This window comes from Bufo gargarizans, chromosome 6, assembly GCF_014858855.1.
Source record: "Bufo gargarizans isolate SCDJY-AF-19 chromosome 6, ASM1485885v1, whole genome shotgun sequence".
Classification (NCBI taxonomy): Eukaryota; Metazoa; Chordata; class Amphibia; order Anura; family Bufonidae; genus Bufo; species Bufo gargarizans.
Genome location: NC_058085.1, coordinates 115,581,008 through 115,602,145, shown reverse-complemented (window position 1 = coordinate 115,602,145; position 21,138 = coordinate 115,581,008). Strand labels below are relative to the sequence as shown.

The window sequence follows — 21,138 nt, the reverse complement described above, 5'->3', positions numbered from 1 at the left end:
AAACCAGTGCGATGTGTGTGTGGGGGAGCGCGTCGTCAGGGGAGCAGGTAAGTATTGTGTTTTGTTTTTTCCTTCATGTAGCTGGAGTCTGGAGAGGGCACTGGGGGCCAAAGGAGGACATAGCTACAATGAGGGGACACATATCTGGGATAACTACAGTGAGGGGGTACATATCTGGGATAACTACAGTGAGGGGACACATATCTGGCATAACTACAATGAGGGGGCACATACTGTAATCTGGCATAACTACAATGAAGGGGCACATACTCTAATCTGGCATAACTACAATGGGGGGCACATAATCTGTCATAACTACTTTAAGGGGGCACCTAATCTGGCATAACTATTGTGAGGGGGCACATAATCTGGCATAACTACTGTGAGCAGCACATTTCTGGGAATAACTACAGTGAAGGGGCACATATCTGGGCATAACTACAGTGAGGAGGTACAAACTGAGCATACCTACTGTGAGGGGGCACAAAGGTGGACATGACTACTGTCATGGGCACAAAAATGGACATAACTACAGTGAGGGGACACAAGGAGGACATAACTACTGTGAAGGGGCACAAGAAGGACATAACTACAGTTCAGGGGGCGGGGCGCAAATCTGAATCCTTGCCCTGGGTGCAGGAAATCCTAGCTACACCTCTGGATAGATAGATAGATAGATAGATAGATAGATAGATAGATAGACACAACTGTGTATAACTGTGTGTACTACATTTAAGGCACATCTGTTCCTGTTTTGCACACTCTACCTGTTGGGTAGATGTATGTCTTCTGCTGGTGCTCACCATATTTCAGTCCTGCCAGCCCATCCCTGCAGAGACCACAAACCTCACAGGAGATGCTGATTCATGGATTATACAAAGTGCTCACCTTCTTGACGCCTGTTGAGGAGCAGACTGAGACCTGAGCTCCTGCCCCCTCCCTGTGTCTGCCCCAACAAAATACACAAACTCATCACAAATCATACAGATTTATTTTATTCATATTCTTAATGTTATCATAAATTCATTGTTTTCAACAACGGGTGATTGGTGTGAAGGTCCAAAACAATAACTTGGGCCACAAAGCAAATATGTAACAGGGAACCCCAAATATTACAATTCATTTGTAGTACTGGTCTCCAAAGGGTACTTTCATACTACTTGCGTTGTGAAGATACGGCAGGCAGTTCTGTCGTCGGACTGCCTGCCAGATCCGGAAATCCGTGTGCAAACAGATAGCATTTGTAGACGGATCCGGATGCGGATCCGGATGCGGATCCGTCTAGCAAATGCATTGAAACACCGGATCCCTCTCTCCGTTATCATCCGGAAAAACGTATCAGTTTTGCCGGAACACGTGGGCATTAATGCATTTCACTGGAAAATAATGCTGGATCCAGCATTCCGGCAAGTGTTCTGGAATTTTGGACTGAGAAAATACTGCAGCATGCTGCGGTATTTTCTCCGGCCAAATACCATGAGAGGGACTGAACTGAAGACATCCTGATGCATACTGAACTAATTGCTTTCCATTCAGAATACATTAGGATAAAACTGATCACTTTTTTCCCCGGTATTGAGCCCCTATGACGGAATTCAATAGCGGAAAACTTTAGCGCTAGTGTGAAAGTAGGGCCCAGGTATTACCGACACCTTTGGACTCCCTAAAGTTAATACCCTGTGAGGGTCAAGGCAGATATCCTGGGTAGCAAACTCAGGCACGCGTCCTAAATTTTTGTTCTTGCTTTATACTGTAAGGTAGGGTATCAGATTATAAAGCTCTGGGGCATAAGGGGCATAGAAAACTCTACTTTATAACTGCTTGTTATTTGCTAGAACCATATTGGTTCCTATTTATACTTCAGGCCAAACCTTTGTCTGGTTTAAAAGAACCTGTCACCATGAAATGCAGTGCAATCTGTGGGCAGCATGTTATAGAGCAGGAGGAGCTAAGCAGAATGGTATATAGTTTTATGGGAAAAAAGGTTCAGTAAAACGTGTCATTTATACATTTAAACCTCTACTCTTTCTATACTTAAAGAGGCATTCCCATCTCAGACATTTATGACATATCGCTAGGATATGCCATCAATGCCAGATTGGGGTCCCCCAAGTAAAGTAGAGCACACTGCACATGCGCAGTGTGCTATCTATTCACTGCTATGGGAGTTCCAAAAATAGCCAAATGCACTTGCTTGACTATTTTCAGAACTCCCATGGCAGTGAATAGAGAGCAAGCGTCACATGCAAGGTCACCTCTCTATTCACTGCAATGGGACTGCTGGAAATAGCCGAGCCAGCGCTCTGCTGCTTTCAGAACTCCTATAGCCATAAGCGGAGGGTGGCCGTACATGCATGGCTGCTCTCACTTCACTTCAGGGGGCTTGTTCTGGTGATAGGTGAGGGTCGCACCACTATCAACCTATCAGGTGCTATCTGACATTGAAGGCATATCTTAGCGATATGCCATCATTGTGCGAGATGGTAATATCCCTTCAAGACCACCCCTGTGTACAACTATCAGTGACTGACAGCTATCTCTGCATACACACTTACACAGAGAATGCTATCAATCACCATACCTCCCAACAAGAGAGAAGAGGGACATAATGTGTGGCGTGCTTTGCGAGCTGCGGCAAATGTTTCTACACTAGGCCACGCCGCTAACTTGCTAAAAAAAAAAAAAAAAAACGCCTAATCCCACAACATGTCCTACTTTCTGACAGCCGCTATTCTCTGGCTGTTAAAGAAACAGCCATGTGACCAGCCTCATAGACTTTAATTGGTTATAAAAATTGCCGTGTGACATCTGTTACTTAAAGAGGACCTTTCACCTGGATATCCTTAATCTAATTATTATCCTACCTTACAGTGCGGCCCCCACTGATGTCTTGGCTTTTTTTCTGTGGCCCCCGTATCTTTTGGCGCCTCATATGCTAATGAGCTGACTCGGTTATACTAGGTTATCTTCTCCCTGGCTGCGAGCGCATCCAATCAGAGCGCCCCGCTCTTAGCCAGGGAGAAGGAGCTCAAGTTCTCGTGAGAATCGCAGCTCCTTCTACCGCAAGAATTTGAGCTCCTTCTCCCTGGCTAAGAGCGGGGCGCTCTGATTGGATGCGCTCGCAGTCAGGGAGAAGATAACCGCGCCCAGGAGAAATACAAGTCCTTGCCTAGTATAACTGAGTCGCTTCCTTAGCATATGTGGTGCCAAAAGATTCGTGGACCACAGCGGACGAACGGGGGGTTCTTTAGAAAAATAAATACATGCCAAGACATCAGTGGGGGCCGCACTATAAGGTAGGATAATAATTAGATTAAAGGGAGTCTGTCACCACATTTCAGCATATTAGACCGATCAAATAGGGTTATATGATCCACCCAGAACTTAAAAACTGTATCTTTGTTGTAGAAAACAGACTTTTCTTTTAGCCGAAAATGAACTTATAAGATTATGTTATGAGCCCTCTCAAGTGCCCAGGGCGGTGTCTCAATCCTCGGAGCCCCAGGCAGCACCTCCTAAATGGCTCATAACCCCGCCCTCCGTGCACCTCTGCCCGCCCGTTTACTCCCCTCCCCTGTCCTTTTCCACTGCGGCTGTGCGGTCCAAATCGTGGCGGGCGCATGCGCAGTAGCTATTGCGATGCCCTGCCAAAGGTACAGTTTTTAAGTTCTGGGTGGATCATATAACCCTATTTGATCGGTCTAATATGCTGAAATGTGGTGACAGACTCCCTTTAAGGATATCCAGGTGAAAGGTCCTCTTTAAACTACCCTCACACCGCCATTTTTTGTGTATAGATAGTGATGAGCGAACTTCTGTTTTCAAGTTTGGCATACAAGGTTCGAGCTCGGATTATCTAAGAATTCCGTTATGGATTTCGCTACCACGGACCATAAGTTGTAGTCTGTCGTAACGCAATTCTTACTTAGATAACCCAAATCTTGTACGCTGAACTTGAAAACAGAAGTTCGCTCAACACTACCTATAGGCTAAATAACATCGCGCCCCTCCTTTCAGCCCCTCCAACATACAGTCCCATGTACATAACATCACTATCTATCTTCAGCCTATTCCAATGTACAGTCCCATGTAAATATCATCATTCCCTCCCTCCAGCCCCCTCCAACATACAGTCCCATGTAGATAACATCACTCCCCTAGTGCTAGGCAAATAACCACTCCCTCCCTCCAACCAGGAGAACTACAGCCCCCAACATATCCCAAGCTCTCAGCCTCTTACATTAAACCAGTCGCAGTATGTTCTCTCCACTGCTAATCCGTTTGGCTCCGCATCGTCAGGCGGACACCAAAACGCTGCAAGCAAGTGGAAAGTGGTGGAGGGGCAGCTGAGGTAAATGGTGAAGTGGGGAGCGGAGAGCTTAAAATCAGCTGTCTCTGCGTCCTATGGAAACAAAGACAGCTGAAAGCGGGACCGTTGGTAAAATGACCTGCGTGCACAAGTGAAGTCAGATACAGCAGAGAGTTAAATGAATGAAATACCAAGTTATTGTTAATTTTTTCTCCATAAAACGATCAATCTGCTAAGCTCCTCCTGCTCGATAACATGTTGCCTGCAGATTGCACTGCATTTAGTGGTGACAGGTCCTCTTTGATAGAAGGAGGGTCCCCTGTTTAGGATTCTCATGTCCTGGCCCATAGTATACAGAGGTTGCAAAGAGAACATCTCACTGGGAAGGAGACGTTCCCTCCAGCATTATGCAGACCGTGCACCGATCTGAATGGGCACTGTGTCATTCTTAGTTTGCCCTGTGGTGGCGCTACAAAGAGGTTAAATACTTACAGGCGAGTTTCCCAAAGATTACTGCTGATTCGGGAGTTTCCAGCAGCAGGACACTTTGTGCTCATCTTATTGTCAAGAGACCCTTCGGAAAGTAGGGATTTTAAAAAGAGGAGAAGTGTTTGTGTTTTTAACTTAAAAGCGCCAAACTACCTATAAATATAGCCTATTTACAATGCGATGAACTACAATGGGTCCAACATCAGCTCCTTCTGGGTAGTAAATGAAGTTTGAACATGTCACATTGTTAAGAGCGGAATTCATTCAAGTCACATGTCAAGCATAATAAAGTACATATGATTAGTTACTGGCCGTATCCCACTCCAGGCCTCCCACTGGACTGGTTCTAATAAATAATATAAACCTGCAAAGGCTGGACAGGAGACTGGTTCCAAAATGTCGAACAAATTCATGGAGCAGCTTTTAAGGGTTGCCGTAACTGTGAATTACTTTTCTAATAATCAATTGGCATCGTGTAGACCCCTTTTTAAGGTAATGGCAGCCCTTCAGGGTCGCAATAACAAAGAGCTTTTGAGTAAGAACATCTTTTAACCCATAGAAAGCCTGATGCACATAATGAAGACAATTGTACACTGGCAAATATGTTTACGAGCAATGTTGTCACATATGCAGAAATTGAAGCAAGCAAAGTCCTTGGCAGAAACAAAATATGAACACACCATTTGATTAATTAAGCTGCTTACAGATCACCTGGGTTCCAAACAGTGACTAGCCAACTAATAGCATGGAAGGGGTTAATAAAGCACCCTACAGGTCCCCTGGGTGCAGCCAGTGCGTGCCGCTGCCTCACTGGGTGTGGAGTTGTTCTCTGCCCATATCCCTCCACACCCAGTTTTATAGAGACATTCCCCCCATAACATGAGGAGACTCTGCGGGAGGGGCAGCCCCTCACAGTGGGTGTTCCCTGTAATCCGTGAACTCTGGGAAAAACGAAAGAGTTAAAGTGAAGCCCGTGAAAAAGATATAATACTCTGTGCACAGCCTTCTTTATTTATTTTTTCCTATGGTGAAATGCTTTATCCGATCTTCAAAACTATTTTAGGCACCCTGCGATTATCTAATATTGCAGAACTACAAGCCCTAAGGATTCTCCTTTCCCATTTAATATCAGCTGATCTCCTCTTCTCTGCCCCTAGAATTTCTCTAGATTTCCCTATGCCGCATGTACTGGCCCCTCTTGCTCTACTCCTGGAACAGTATGTGGTAATGTCAGAAGCAACAGTCTATCTACAAATAAATTAACATGTAATAGGAGCTTCTCCACAAATCAAGCACTGTACAGTGAAGCATCATGTTGGAAAAGACACCTCACACCATCACAGAGCTTTCTCAATCAGACGGGAAGGGGTCTCAGTTTGTATGACTACTAGTACTCTCTTCAGGCTCCCTCTTAGCCTTACTAGAAGCCTCTGTGGACCCCCGGGTCTCTCCATCATGGGTCTTCATGTGTTTGGTGAGATGATCACTTCTCATGAATACACGACTACAGGAAGGGCAAGGGTATTTTTTTGCTCCAGTATGGGTCTGAAGGTGTCTTTGCAGCTCATCACTTCTGGTGAATCTCTTGCCACAGAAGAGCCAGTTACAGACAAAAGGACGATCACCACTGTGCCAGCGTAAGTGAGCCTTTAGATGGGAGGTTTTGGCATATGCTTTCCCACAGCCTGGGATGTGGCAGTTGTGCATATTTTTTCTCTTTGTTACATCTCCGCTGGTACCAACACGTTCTGCTTCCTGGCAGTTGGGACAACGACAGGCAGTTTGGGCAGAGCTACGTGGCATTGCTCGCCTGGCACTTTTTGGACGAGGGGAACTATCTGAACTTTGTTCAGCAGCGTGAGATTCCATTGTGGCTTCCAATGCTCCCATGAGATGCGGTGTAGGAGGGAGCATGTTTGCCGGGGGAATACACAGCTCAGAGCCATATACACCTGGGTGGGGTGAAGTTGTAGTAAAACCTCCAGTTCCAGGCTGCGTATCCATCCAACTGAAGCCAGCATGGAGATCCCACCATGAAGGAACACCAGCCTCTTCACCAGGAGCCCCTGAGGGTGGAGGTCTCATCCAGGATTCATATGGGTGAGACATCTCAAAGGATGGGTGCAGAAACTTGGTAAATGAAGCGCTCTCAGCAGATTCTCGGCCTGCAAATGTTTGACAGGGAATTCGTACAGAAGAAAGAGAGGTGTATCTCTCAGGAGGAGTATAGGATGGTTCTTGGGGTGACTCTTGCTGAAGAGAAAGTCCTGGATCAGAGTCTGAGGGGATGGTATATGACTTCAGGGAGAGCTCAGAGGTGGCTGGGGAACCAGGAGCTTCTGGTTGTTGGTTTCCCAAAGAGCTACATACAGCAGTCAACATTGCAGATGAAGTTGTCCAGGCAAAAGTTAGCTGTGAAAATATCAATAGGAAAGGTTTAGAAAGCTAATTCTCTTCCACCCATACAATAAAATATTTGCCGTATGCAACCAAATATAGCTGAAGACTGTAAATACATGGATTATATTAGATAAATTATGAGCACCTTCAGTATGACCCATTGCTTCATCTTACAAGAGAACACCATGTCCAGATACTCCTGTACCCAATGAAATTTATTGTGAACTATAAATGTGGGTAACAGTGGTTATTTTACTCGGTAACTCAGACACATTAAAGTAGAAAGAAACAGGCCTTTCACAGAAAGACTTTGCGTTCCCAGCTCCTCGATTATAGCTGGGATTACAACCTTAATGTAGCAATGCCTTTCCCTAATGGACTAATTTAACTAGGCACAAAAGGAATTACTGTGATGTGACTATAGAGGTAACACTCACAAAACTGATAAATATGGACAAGACAAAGGGGAAAAGGCAAGGAGTAAGCAAAACATTTTTCTCCTATGTAGGTTGTAGGTGACTAAAAACAGCACTTAGCTGTTTTGAAAATGGATGACAATGGGTATAACATCTTAGAAACACAAGAGGAGTAAGATACAACATAGGGGGTCATAAACTGCTTCAAAATTCAAGAGGACACAAAGCACTGAAAAATGAATAGAAACATGGGGTGATGCAAATTGAAGGTGGGCTAGATGTAGCAAAGGGGAGATGATGTCTGAAAAAGGGGATCAATGCACTGGAAAGATGGGAGAACTAAAAATTTCTACATGGGTTTAGGTACAACTTGGGTCTAAAAGCTGCCTTAGTGATTGAAGTGCAGGGGCGGATAGGCCATAAAAGGGACCTTACTGTGGGCTGATGCCCATGGGGCCGCCCAAGCCCCCCTGTCTGCCACTGGGCAGGTACATAATGAGCTTTCAGTAGTAATTAACACTGTCAGAATCAGGTACTCATGTACCCAGCCAGTAACGGCACATGCCCTCCTGAATATAACTGCTGTGACCTCACAGGCTCCCTGCTCCATATCTTGATCAGAGACAACTGGGGGAGGAGAAGGACAGAAAATGGCCGCTATTGATGGCCACCACAGAGGGACAGCTTTTTGGGCCAATACATTGTGCTGCACTGTGGTATATGGTATTTTGCGCTATGGTATTGCTGACTCCCTCCCCCCTACTTGTGTTAACCTCCTGTCAATTTGGACCCACCTACAACATGGGACCACTTTTTCTTTTCCAGGGCCACTTTAAGTTCCCAGTCCAGCCCTGTTGAAGTGTATTAAAATTTTAGCAATGATAGTCAAGACTATCCTGTGAGAAGCAAGTAATTGTTTACAGCTACTCTCTTCTAGATTCTTCTTTCGCAAATCTCCAAGCCCTTTTGTTCTTGTGCTGGATGCTGTGTCCAGTGGAGCACATTCCCATACTTGATGTACTTGTGACAATCTATTTAAATCAGTAGAACCTCTACTCCATTATTATGAATGTTTTACACTCTCTGTATTTTAATGAATGCCTTCCCACACTGGATGTGCGAGAACATCTACCCTTTTCCATACTGGATACATGCCTATAGTCTCTAGAACCTCTACCTTTGCTCATGCTGAAGGCACTTATGTCTTCTACTGCCTTCACAGTACCTTTTTCCTGCTTGCTCTGAATACAGTTTTTATTTAATTTTATTCTGCGTGAAGGTGTCCATACACAATAATCTGTGTTGGCGTAACGATCGTTTGTTCAACCATCAACCTACTTCTAATAATGTATGGCCACCTTAAAGGGTTATTCCAGTAGCTATGCTGTGGTACCTTGGAAAGAATGACAGAAACAGGGTAGCCTGCGGTGCTACATTGTTTACATGGCTCCCATTCATTACTATGAGAGTAATGGAAACAGGGGAGCACAGCCTGCTTGTCCATTTCCATAATACTGCCCACCACCTGCTGGTGCTCACTGAGGTCATTCCAATGAGATGGAAATAATCCGCCTGTATTACACAGGTCGAGGGTCGGCCAGATCATCACTAACAAGAAACGCTCTTTGCTGCCGATTACCCGATGAACAAACAAATGCATATTTTTTTTTATGCAGACTATGCAGACTAAAAAAATCATTGTTTGCTGGCGGTAATTGTGAGATTGTGCTGTCTAATCATGCTCTGCTGTCGGCAAATAGTGATTCTGTTTGGGGACGAGTGATTGGCATTAGCGATTGCTCCTCCCCACACTGTAGAGGAGATGGCTGCATGGCGATGGTCAGGAAGGAACGCTTCTTTCTTGACACTCGAAAGGACCCTAAGGCTGGGTTCACAGCTGAGCGTTGTACAGCGCGTTCCTACGCACTGTAAAACGCTCAACAGGCAAAAACCAATGTTTCCCTATGGACATGGTTCTCACTTGAGCGTTTTACAGCGCGTACGAACGCGCTGTAAAACGCCCTACGCCCCAAGAAGTACAGGAGCTTCTTTGGGGCTATTGTCGCGCGTTCCCGCCCATAGATTCATTGGATGCCTCTGTGTTCAATCACAGAAACGCGCGTACTACGCGCGTTTCCAAAATACAAAAACGCCCCAAAATACGCCCGATAAAAACGCCTGTAAAAAGCGCTTATCGCATACACTCAGGTGTGAACCCAGCCTTAGGTCTAATACAGCTCTAAGGGTCCTTTAAAATGGCCAGACAACTGGTCGTAACCAGCACTGATCAATGATATAGCAAGTTGTTTTTTATTTGTTGAAAGGATCTTTTAGAGAGAACCTGTCACCATGAAAATGCGAAATAATCTGCGTGTTATGGAGCAGGAGGAGCTGAGAAGATTAAGATATAGCTTTATGGGAAAAGGTGCAGTAAAACGTCATATGTATTCATTATATTCCTGCTCATTCTGGGCTTTGGCGTCACATAGACGGTCCTATCAGTGATGGACAGCCATATATGTAACCATGGTCATAGAGGGAAGGCTGTCCATCACTGATAGGACTCCTCCTTGACTTAAAAGCCCAAAATGAGCAGGAATATAAATGAATAAATAATACGTTTTACTGAATCTTTTCCCATAAAACTATATATCACTCTGCTCAGCTCCTCCTGCTCTATCACATGCTGCCTGCAGCTCAGACTCCATGTTCTATGTGACAGGTTCCCTTTAAATTGGGCAATTGCCTTGGGTGGACGACTACACAAACAATCATTGATAACTTACGATGGCTCATGCTGCCATTTGTTTCCATTATGGTCGGCAGCACACACCCTGTTTACCTGGGGCGATGTGCTGCCCAAAACTGATCATTACGACTGCCAACAAAAAAAAAACGATGATTGAGAACAAACAATTCTATGATTGTTTGGCCCTATAAAAGGCCCTTCATTTCTGATATGTTCTCTTGGGTCCTAAATCTTCTAGAATGCGAATTGTCAGATCAGGATCCCACGTCACCCACTCTGATTAGATGGTTCAGATATACAGAGCAAATGTGAATACAGTTTATCTTTCATCCTGAATATTCCAGGAGCCAGCTGCTGTAATAAAGGGCTGCTGGATGCAAATTACAGTCATTATTGTCTGAGTCGTAACGAGCGCTGGAGGCAGAGAGAGACCCCAAGGATATTAGGGTCAGAAGGTCTGGGGAGCAGACAATTAACCCATTCAGTGTCTAACAATTCTTAAAGGAAATGTGTCATCTGCCAGTTAAAATCAGATAGTAGGGCATATCCTTTTTTTTTCTAATCTGTTTTAATTTAGATTTTTTATTTTATTTTAGTTGCTCTATGGGGGAGTTTTCTGGGCATGCTATGTGACCTGTGCAGTGGTCATTGTACAAGGAAGGAATAGATAAGCTCTGACATCACCTACTGTGAATGGTGGATCCTGAATTATCTATACACAGAGGTGATATCATTACAGGCAGAATTAAAAGATAAGATAAACAGGTAACTATTATTAGACATAGTGGTCAGTGCGAAAACTGCAGGATTTTTTGTTTTAGGAAGTGACATGGAAAATTAAAAATGACATCATCAGAAATTCTTTAAAAATATGTGAAACCTAAAAAATTATTTAAACAGCAGGTCATTTTCTGATGAAACATTCCTTTTAAATGGGTTATCCGAGGACCGAGACTAACAAATGCTCCCGTATAGGCTGGGTCCCTCACACTGAATCTACTTACCTGGCTCCCTGCTCCCTGCACCACTCCTGGTCCCTGCTGTGAATAGGGCCCAAGACCTGCATCTTTAGTCCTAGAATTCCGATAATGGGTATCATGTATTATTCAATAAATAAAATGACTGCACAATCGTCTGAATATGGTCCAGGACTCTGGATCACTATTTAATTTGCTCATACACTGTATTAGTTACATTAGCTATGCCTTAACCTATTCATTTTAGGCATAAACACAGCGGGTGAGATTTATCAAAACTAGTTGCTATGGGCAGCTAAGCCCGTTTTCCTTTACACCAGTTTGATAAATCTCCCCTAAACCTTTTTTTTTTTACACAGACAAATGTTCAGCTATCAAAATATATAAACCATATACTGTACATGCTAGGATATTATCCAATGATCTGAAAACCGTAGTGAAAGCACAATTCTAAATTTTACTAACTGTAGTGATACAGTTGACAAGAAATCATCAGTATTTTACGTCCAAGAACCTCCCTTTGATTTTATTTTATTTTTTTGCATAGATCACTGCTCTAATTGATCATTTCCTCTAAGACCAACTGAATTGGTGAATTGTGTCTATGCCAAAAAAATTAGACATAAAATTAAAAATATATATTCGTACATTCTTGAAAAGTAATTCTTATTAAGATACTGTATCTTGTAGATTGTATGCTCTCACAGGCAGGGTTCTTTCTCCCTTAGTCCAAGGGATCATGCACCCGACCGTATGATTTTTTGCAGTCCGCAAAACACGGATCTGCAAAAAATACGGATGATGTCCGTGTGACATCTGTGTTGCATCCACTTTTTGTTTTGTGGATTCTTTGTAACATGCCCGTACATGTTCTATTTTTTTTTTTTTTTTTGCGGAACGGCCATTTGGGCACATACGGAAACAGAATACACACGGAGTCATTTCCGTTTATTTGTGGACCTATTAAAGTGAATGGTTCCGCATACAGGCCGCAAAATAAACGTAATGGACACGGAAACAAAATATGTTTGTGTGCATCAGCCCTAAATCTGTCATTTATTTAGTTCATGTGTGTTATGTTATGTATGTAAATCCTGATGAGCACCCTTGAATAAAAGGGGTTTTCTCACAATACAAACATATAGTCTATAGGATAGGGGATAAGTATCTGATCATTAGGGGCCCAACCACCAGAAGCAACACTCATCACAAGAATAGGAGTCCTGCTCCACCAAATGAATGTAGCAGCATGTGCCCTACCACTCCATTCATCCTTCATAGGACTGCTGGAGCTAGCCGAGTACAACGCTCAGATATCCCGATCCTTGGGATGGGGAATATGTTTGTATTGTGGGAAAAGCCCTTTAAAAAGAATCTATCACCACATACCTATAACTAAAACCATCAGCCTCTGTAGATCTGGACTTGCCAGCATACTCTAATGCTATTTGTCCCATCTTGATAAGTGCCACCAATCCTGAGAAATAAGCCTCTTTATGCTATGCCAATTAACCCCATGGTGCAATGAGGGAGTTGCCGTTGCACCTTGTTGCACCCTAGGCTCCGCTCATTTTCTTCCTGCTGGTCACGCCCCCACCACTTTGACTGAAAGAGCCAGGCAGTATAGATGTACTCACGCCTGGCCCTGAAGTATAACGGGAGAGCGTTCAGCGCATGCGCAGTACATGGCTGAAGTTCATCGGGCAGATGGAATCTATCTATACATCTGCCTGGTGATCTTTAGCCTGGCCCTGTCAGTTGTAAAGAAATTAAATAAAAATGAAATTAAAAATAAATGAATTAAAGAAAAATAATGTCACAAATAATCTTTAAAGGTCATCTGTCAGCAGATATGTACCTATGAAGCTGTCTGACCCATTGCATGTGGCTTGGTGGCTGAAGGTTAAATGTGGGCATACACATTTGAAAGCTGACGGATGAATGATCGTTCGGATGATAGCTATCTCGTCCGACTCCTTAACAGCTCCTCCATACACATTCAGTTTGGACAAACTCGTACGCTCATTCTATGGGGAGAGCGGAAAAAGTCACAGACACTTCTGGTAACAGCTTATCTCCCAGGAGGACAAAAGGATGCGCAAAAATATTCATCATAAACAGGAAGATATTTTTTGATTAATGAGCAGCGAACTACAATTTTGTGAGTTTTTTACCTTCAAAAATGTTTAAAGGGGTTTTCCGAGATTTTTTTGACACCCGGGACCCGTGACGATCAGCTGTTTGAGAAGGCACCGATGCTCGCAGTAGCGCTGCAGCCTTCTCGCTGCTTTGCCTAGGCCAGTGACATCTCATTCATCGATCACGTGGCCTAGGTGCAGCTCAGCCCCATTCAAGTGAATGGGGCTGAGCTGCAATACCAAGCAGAGCCGCTATACAATGAAGGGCGCTGTGCTTGGTGAGCTGTGAGAAGGCCCCAGTGTTCACAGGAGCGCCTCTGCCTTCTCAAACAGCTGATTGGCGGGTATCGGACCCCCACCGATCAGATATCCAGAGGATAGGTCATCGGTATTTAAATTACTTTCAGTATTGAAAATACTTTTAATTATGTGAAACAATGATCGCTGAATATTTTTCACTGCATTGCTCCTTATTGTGATCATTGTTCGTCCCGAGAGCATTTACACTGCTAACAAATGGCAGATTACTGATTAGACGAGGGGAGACAGATTTGTCTGATCCACGAAAAACGAACGATTTATCATTCATCGTTTGATTGCTTTATGCTATTACAAACAAATGCAAGGGTCTTAGGATGTCAAGTTTTGCTTACTATGCGATAAAATACATTACCTAGAATATCAAATTATGGTTATATAGTGTAGAAAAAAGACGACTGAGGGGAGATTTAATTACTATGTATAAATATATCAGGGGTCAGTGCAGAGATCTCTCCCGTCATCTATTTATCCCCAGGACTGTGACTGTGACGAGGGGACATCCTCTGCGTCTGGAGGAAAGAAGGTTTGTACACAAACATAGAGGAGGATTCTTTACGGTAAGAGCAGTGAGACTATGGAACTCTCTGCCTGAGGAGGTGGTGATGGTGAGTACAATAAAGGAATTCAAGAGGGGCCTGGATGTATTTCTGGAGTGTAATAATATTACAGGCTATAGCTACTAGAGAGGGGTCAGCTGATACAGGGAGTTATTCTGACTGCCTGATTGGAGTCAGAAGTCAAGTCTTTTCCCTACAGCTTCTAACTCATTGTGTGTTTTGCCTTCCTCTGGATCAACTTTGCAAGATAACAGGCAGAACTGGATGGAAGTATGTCTTTTTTGAGCATTTCAAATTATACTATGTTACTATATTAGTTCTGAATAGTATTTTGAATGGATTCCAGTCATTGACAGCAAATCATTTTGTTCAAGCAATTTGTTAGGATGATGCAGGATTAGGTACATTATTATTATTCAGATTTCAAATTGAAAATGGGATTATGGCATTTTATCTATGAGAAATGATTAATTGAAATAATTATAGAAGTATCATCTATAACTTAAGTCTGGGCCTAACCATTCCTGCTGCCTGAGGCTCTTGTCATTACTCACGCAGTGGCATAACATTTGCATTATTGTAGTGTAAGGTATTTCATTCTACCCTCCATAAATTAATCAACCTCATTACATGTCCCCTCGTACCTATTGCATTCATAAAGGCAATATTTCCTATGTATGTGTTTTAGTATCATGTTTTTATCAGTGTTTAACATTATCTGTCATGATATAAAAGATATATGATGTAATATAAGCAGTGATGGCCAGTTCGCCGTGTTCGCCCGCGAACACATGCGGGCTGCCATCTTAAATCACAAGTCTGGCGAGGCAGAGGTAAGTCCTTACCTGTGCCTGCACCGCGAGCCGGTCTGAAACAAATGCGGTCACTGGGAGCAGGCAGTTCCGAGAACAGCCACCGGGGGCCTTCATGGGGCTGTTCTCAGAACTGCCTGCTCCTGGTGACCGCATTTGATTCAGACTGGCTCGCGGCGCAGGCATAGGTAAGGATATACCTGTGCCTCGCCAGACTTGTGATTTAAGATGGCAGCCCGCATGTGTTCGCGGGAAAACACGGCGAATTGGCCATCACTGAATACAAACAAACTCTTTACATAAAAGTGTATTGAAACGCTGCTGAAGAGTTTTTACTTAAGGGCCCTTTACATAGACCGAAAATCCGGCAGATAAACACTAATGAGCATTCATAGGAACGCTTATTAGAGATTATCTGGCGGTGTAAAATTGCCGCCGATTATCCGATGAATAAGCAAAATGTTAGTTTGTCAAGTAATTGGATCATTTGTATAGGCACCTAAATTGTCATTTGCTGGCAGCAGATCGTGCTGTGTAAACAACGAGTCTGTATGGGAACGGGTGATGGCATTAGCGATCGCTCCTCCCCATACTGTGGAGGAGATTACCACATGTAAATACAGCAGTCTCCTTCACTGACTAGCAGGTGCATGCCGGGACGGAACGCTTCTTTCCAGACAATCGCCTGCAAAATTGGCCAATGTAAAGGGACCTTTAGTCGATATTCAATAAGACTCATTACAGACAAGTTTATTATGGTCACATTTCTGCATCCATAATGTGCCTGCAAATCCCATTAGTTTGAAACCCTAATGCCTAAACTAATAGCGCTATGGATCACTATGATATGTCTAGTTCCTGGAACTAGATTTGCTGGTGCGGCAGATTTTGTGGGCCTAATAAAGGAAAAATGTGTCCCTATTACACTAGTCTGAAACCAATGTATAGACAATAAGACCACATACCACCACAACCCTGAACCATGCAGGATTATACAGAAATATGTACCTTACAGACTATAACGTGTGTCTTATATCAAATGTAACATGAAGCCAAATAGCTTGGCCACAATCAGCTGCACAGCATAGTTGACATCTGAACCATGCAGCTTTAATTGTGGCAATCAGGATATTCTGCGGTGATGACTTTCCATATAATGACTAATGGCTGTGAGAACTAATATCTCTTGTATAATATATTTTAATTCAGAACAATATTAATTGTAGTGTGCCAACCTCAAGCATCTTGCAACTCCCATATTGTAACACTTCCTAAATAGCCCACATCAATAATATGCCTTTAATTAAAACCATAGCCAGGAAATAAATGTCAGCAAATCCAACAGGTCTTAAAAGTATTTTGCATTTTTCTTAAGTGAGAGATTTTGTAAAGCTGGTCATATGCTATATACCGTCTTTCCCACACCATAAGACAAACTTTTTCCCCTCAAAAGTGGAGAAAAAATGGCAGTGCGTCTTATGAAGCAAAAACTAGAGAGCACTTCCATTATGGAAGCACTCACTAGCACTCTGTAGGACCGGGGAGTGGTGAATACAGTGCTCTTTGTGCTGGCAGTAATAGCACAGCGTAAGCTCGCACTATGACCTGGCACTGTGTAACATCGGGTCACAGTGCAGCAAGGCGTCGGTAGAAGACCAGGGGGCGGTGAATGCAGGAAGAGCACACTGGATCTGCAAGTGGAGGCACTGTCCACAGCAGGAGAGGTAAGTTCATTTATTTCATGTCTCCTCTGATGGCCGTCTAATCTGAGGTCTGATGGGCGTCTAATCTGAGGTTTGATGGGATGTCTGATGAGATTCTGATCTGAGGCCTGATGAGCAATGGGGATCTGATGGAGATTTATCTGAGGTCTCATGAGGAATGGGGTCTGATCTGAGATCTCATGGGGTCTGATTTGGAAGCCTGATATGAGGTCAGAAGAAAAATAGTTGTCTGATTTAGGGGTCTAATGAAGATTGGGGGTCTGAAATGAGGTCTGATGAAAAACATTTTTTTCTTATTTTCCTCCTGTAAAATCTAGGTGCGTCTTATGGTCAGGTGAATCCCACATCGCTTTTGAACTTGACTCATGCGTCAAGAAGGGTTTTAATCAAAACATGCTTGTCTATTCCCAAAATATCTGTACAGAGAGCCAGATACAGTCTTTGGCTCAGGATAGGTCATCAGTAACTGATCTTGGGGGTCTGACACTCGGGACTCTTGCTGATCAGCTGTTTTGAGAAGGCATCAGTATAGTGGCTGTGCCTAGTATTGCAGCTCAGCCCCATTCAATTGAATGAGTTGCTCCTAGGCCATGTGATTGATGAATATGTTGTTACTGGCCTAGGAAAAGATGACAGAAGGTCGCGGCTACCTTCTCAACCAGCTGATCAGCAGGGGTACTGGGTGTCGGACCCCCACCAATCGGATACTGATGACCTATCCTGAGGATAGGTCATCAGTAAGAAAATCTCAGAAAATCCCTTTAACTACCTCACTGCATTTAGTAATAGAATTCTAGGCTTCTGAAGGATCAAATTAATGTGTATACATTCTTGACTTTTCAAAGTTTGTTCCATCCAGTGCCCTAGTTATGCCAGAGATAAATTAGATTTGCATAACAAGCAATTAGGAATGTCATTGCTGGGAATCATTTCTTTCCGTGTAAGTAAAGCTGGTCAAACACTTTAGATGTATGTTGGCCAAACCTGCCGAGTTCTGCAGGACAGGCTGACCATCTACTATGTATAAAAGCCTCCTGACTCTCCTCGGAGCTGTAAGGGGAGATAAGGACTGGACAGTTGGATTTCATCATGTCCGATCTTTTTGTTCCCATGGATATAAGCCACCACCCGTGTTGTCTGTCAACAGCTTTCTCCCGACTCCCAATTAAGAACACATGGGACATGGAGCAGTATGGAACAGTTGGGAGAGATAGCTGTTGGCAAAGTGAGTGTGATGCTGCCAGCTGTATAAAATGTATGCATCAATGTCAAACATATAGAATACCCCTTTATGTTCCGGATTAAAATTTTATACATTTTGAGATTATGCATTTATTTGTCTAAATCACTAGCATGTAATTACTAGGCATTTTCATTTGAACATTTCTGGGTTTTCATTGGCTAAACACGTCGTTTGGTAATTTGGCAATTGAGGTTCAGAGTTATCATAGTCCAGTGGTGTACACTGGCCTATAATAACCAGGTGCATTGCCAGATGATGGGCCTGATTTATGATGAGCTGCTTGTATTGTCATAAATTAGGTGCAACATCCGGCAGTCCATGAGCCTGAACTGAAATTTTAGTTTTCCGAGATTTCCGTGTTCTACTACACAGGAATACTGACAGAAAATAAGAAATGTGGTGCCCCACCCTCACCACTCCCCCTTTTCAGAAACAAGGTGAGGCCAGCAGAGTAATGGCATTTGCGCAAAACTTTTTCATGCCACAAAAGTTGCATATCTTTATGATAAATGTGGCCCTCAGTTTAATTCTGTTTATATGGCCAAAAAGCATCAGCAGAACATCAGTTCCAGGCACGTCAGGTGCCCCCTGACAAGATAAGGCAGGAAGCACTATGAACCATGATGGTTTCAGGTTGCTCTGATTTTTCAAGACAGGATGCAGTTCAGTCATTGGCACTATATATACAGCTTCTGCGGAGAGCCATAATATAGACATGCACGTAAAACCTAAATCGAATACCTAAACCAAAATTTTAACTATTTTTTCAGAAATTATTTGTTTTCTTAATGCGTAGGGAAATTGGAGTGACAGAGCAGAACTCAGGTAAGAATATATTTCCAGATATAAACTTCCACTGACAGAACCATGTAAAGGGTAAGAATGTATATAATGTAAGCAATTCCATGGATCTATGAATGAAACAAAATGGAAAACATAACAATGAAAGGGTCATGAGATGGCCACCGCTCACCCCACCTAAAAGGGTAAAATAAGCCCTATCTCACAAACGGTTGGGAAGCAAGGGATGAGTGATAAGGTGAAGAAATTACGGGCCCTCCTTTCTTGGCATTGTGGGTGTGGTGATATGAACCAGGAAGAGAGCCCAATTTAATTTTAGCTATGTACTCCTCTGGTCTTCTGAAGTACCAGAAGATCCTCTGATGTCAGAGTCTCTGACACATTAATAAGCCCCAAAAGTCCAGCAGACACTTGCCACTTGTGTCTATTTCCTTTGGGTTGGTTTCCTATTGATGACAGTGACAAGCACAATAGCAAAGATTACAAGTTCAACACTGTCTAAAAGTATATCAGTGGAAACTTTGGCTCTTCACATGGGTTTACTGCATCTTTAGGCCTCTTCCACACTAGCGTGACGGATTAGGTCCAGATGCGTTCAGGGTGCGTTCAGGGAAACTCGCACCGTTTTGCAAGCAAGTTAAGTCAGTTTTGTTAAGTTCAGTTATTCATTTTTTTCAGCGTGAGTGCAATGTTTTACGCGCGTGGTAAAAAACGAAAGGTTTACAAACAACATCTCTTAGCAACCATCAGTGAAAAACGCATTGCATTTGCACTTGCTTCCGGATACAATGCGTTTTTCACTGAAGCCCCATTTACTTCTATGGGGCCAGGGCTGTGTGAAAAACACAGAATATAGAACATGCTGCATTTTTCACGCAACAAAACTGATGCATGAAAAAAACACAGACCTATTGAAATGAATGGATCAGGATTCAGTGCGGGTGCTATGCGTTCACATCATGCATTGCACCCGCACAGAAAACTCGCTCGTGTGAAAGGGGCCTTACTGTCAACATAGAGTTGGGAAATTCAAAATCTACATGCAATTGTTGAGTTGTCACAACTCATATTTTTCCGAGAAGATCAACATGATGCTTTAAAGATTTCAACATAACTAATAATCTACAAATAAGTTGTAAATTAAGGGAATGCTCCTACAAAAGAGAAGAGATGAAAACATAACCTCAGATCCAGGCTAGATTGTTCATAAGCTAGATTCTTGAGAATAGATCTCCTATTCCAATTCTTTATTTAGGAATTGCAAAACTTCTTTTATTGCCAACATTTAGTCTTAATCTTTGTTCTCTGTCTCTTGCTTAATATCATTCATATACATTAAACATAACTAAACTCTATGTTCAGAATATCTTACCAGTTCACAAATATAGAAGAAAAATTCAATTCAAGACCTTAGTGTGGGTCTTGCTCAAGGTGAAAAAGCGCAGGATGTAAAGACCCTATATTATCACTTACTGTACTGATTCACCTACATACCTTAACAATCTGGATACTTCCAATGAAGATGTCTTCGAGATGCAAGGTGATCACCAGTCTTGGAATATCATGTGATCAAGTCCATTTGTGACTATTCTCTTAGTCTTTAAGCTTGAGGATACCTACACACACCAACCATATGACTCCTCACACTATTCTCTTGGGGCTCCTTTTTCTTGTTACGGCTATAGAAAAAGGATTTTCTCCTTAGAATTAAAGGAATCTCGATTGTCCATTGACTCCTTTATAATCTTAGTTGTTGGCCTACTGATTAATGTCTATGGTGTTAGGGTAGTCATTGCCTTGAAAGGAGTAGCCTGAGGACATCCACTGACCAAGTGTCCTATGAAGATCTCTGAAGGTTTCTTGTTACAAGCTTTCTGCAAACATCCATGCTTCGAGAACTCAGCAGCAGCATCTGATCCCGTCCACACTCGGCTCCTGAAATACTGTCAGTTCATGGCTGCTCCTCTCTCACACCTAAACTTTCCAGGTTGCACCTCTCTGCCTTTTTCCCAGTGGGGCTCCACCTCCACCTCTCTGATGACTTTAACCCTTGATGTAGTTTGCATTGCTTTCCCCTGTGAAGTTTAACTCATTAAAAGGAGGGGTGTGTCACCCAGCAGACGGCTGAAACACACAAGAAAGGAAGAAGGATTTGAAGGATTACCTGTGAGATATACCTTAGTAAAGGAAATGTAAAAAGCG

At 43.1% G+C, this 21,138-nt stretch overlaps 1 protein-coding gene across 2 annotated transcripts; it reads right to left on the bottom strand.

The window, feature by feature from the left end:
• Nucleotides 1–1,575: 1,575 nt before the first annotated feature.
• Nucleotides 1,576–20,893, bottom strand: SP6 (Sp6 transcription factor). Of its 2 annotated transcripts, XR_006390559.1 has the most exons (3): nucleotides 20,431–20,893; nucleotides 3,777–7,210; nucleotides 1,576–2,833 (listed from the first exon to the last, which is right to left on the bottom strand). XR_006390559.1 is itself a non-coding variant. In XM_044300106.1 (2 exons), exon 2 carries the CDS (start codon nucleotides 7,178–7,180, stop codon nucleotides 6,170–6,172), a length of 1,011 nt encoding a protein of 336 aa, XP_044156041.1. In that variant the 5' UTR covers nucleotides 7,181–7,210; nucleotides 20,431–20,893; the 3' UTR covers nucleotides 3,716–6,169. The 2 variants fall into 2 exon arrangements, 1 of the variants encoding a protein (XP_044156041.1); XM_044300106.1 differs by lacking the exon at nucleotides 1,576–2,833 and having other exon boundaries at nucleotides 3,716–7,210.
• Between the last annotated feature and the right edge of the window lie 245 nt (nucleotides 20,894–21,138).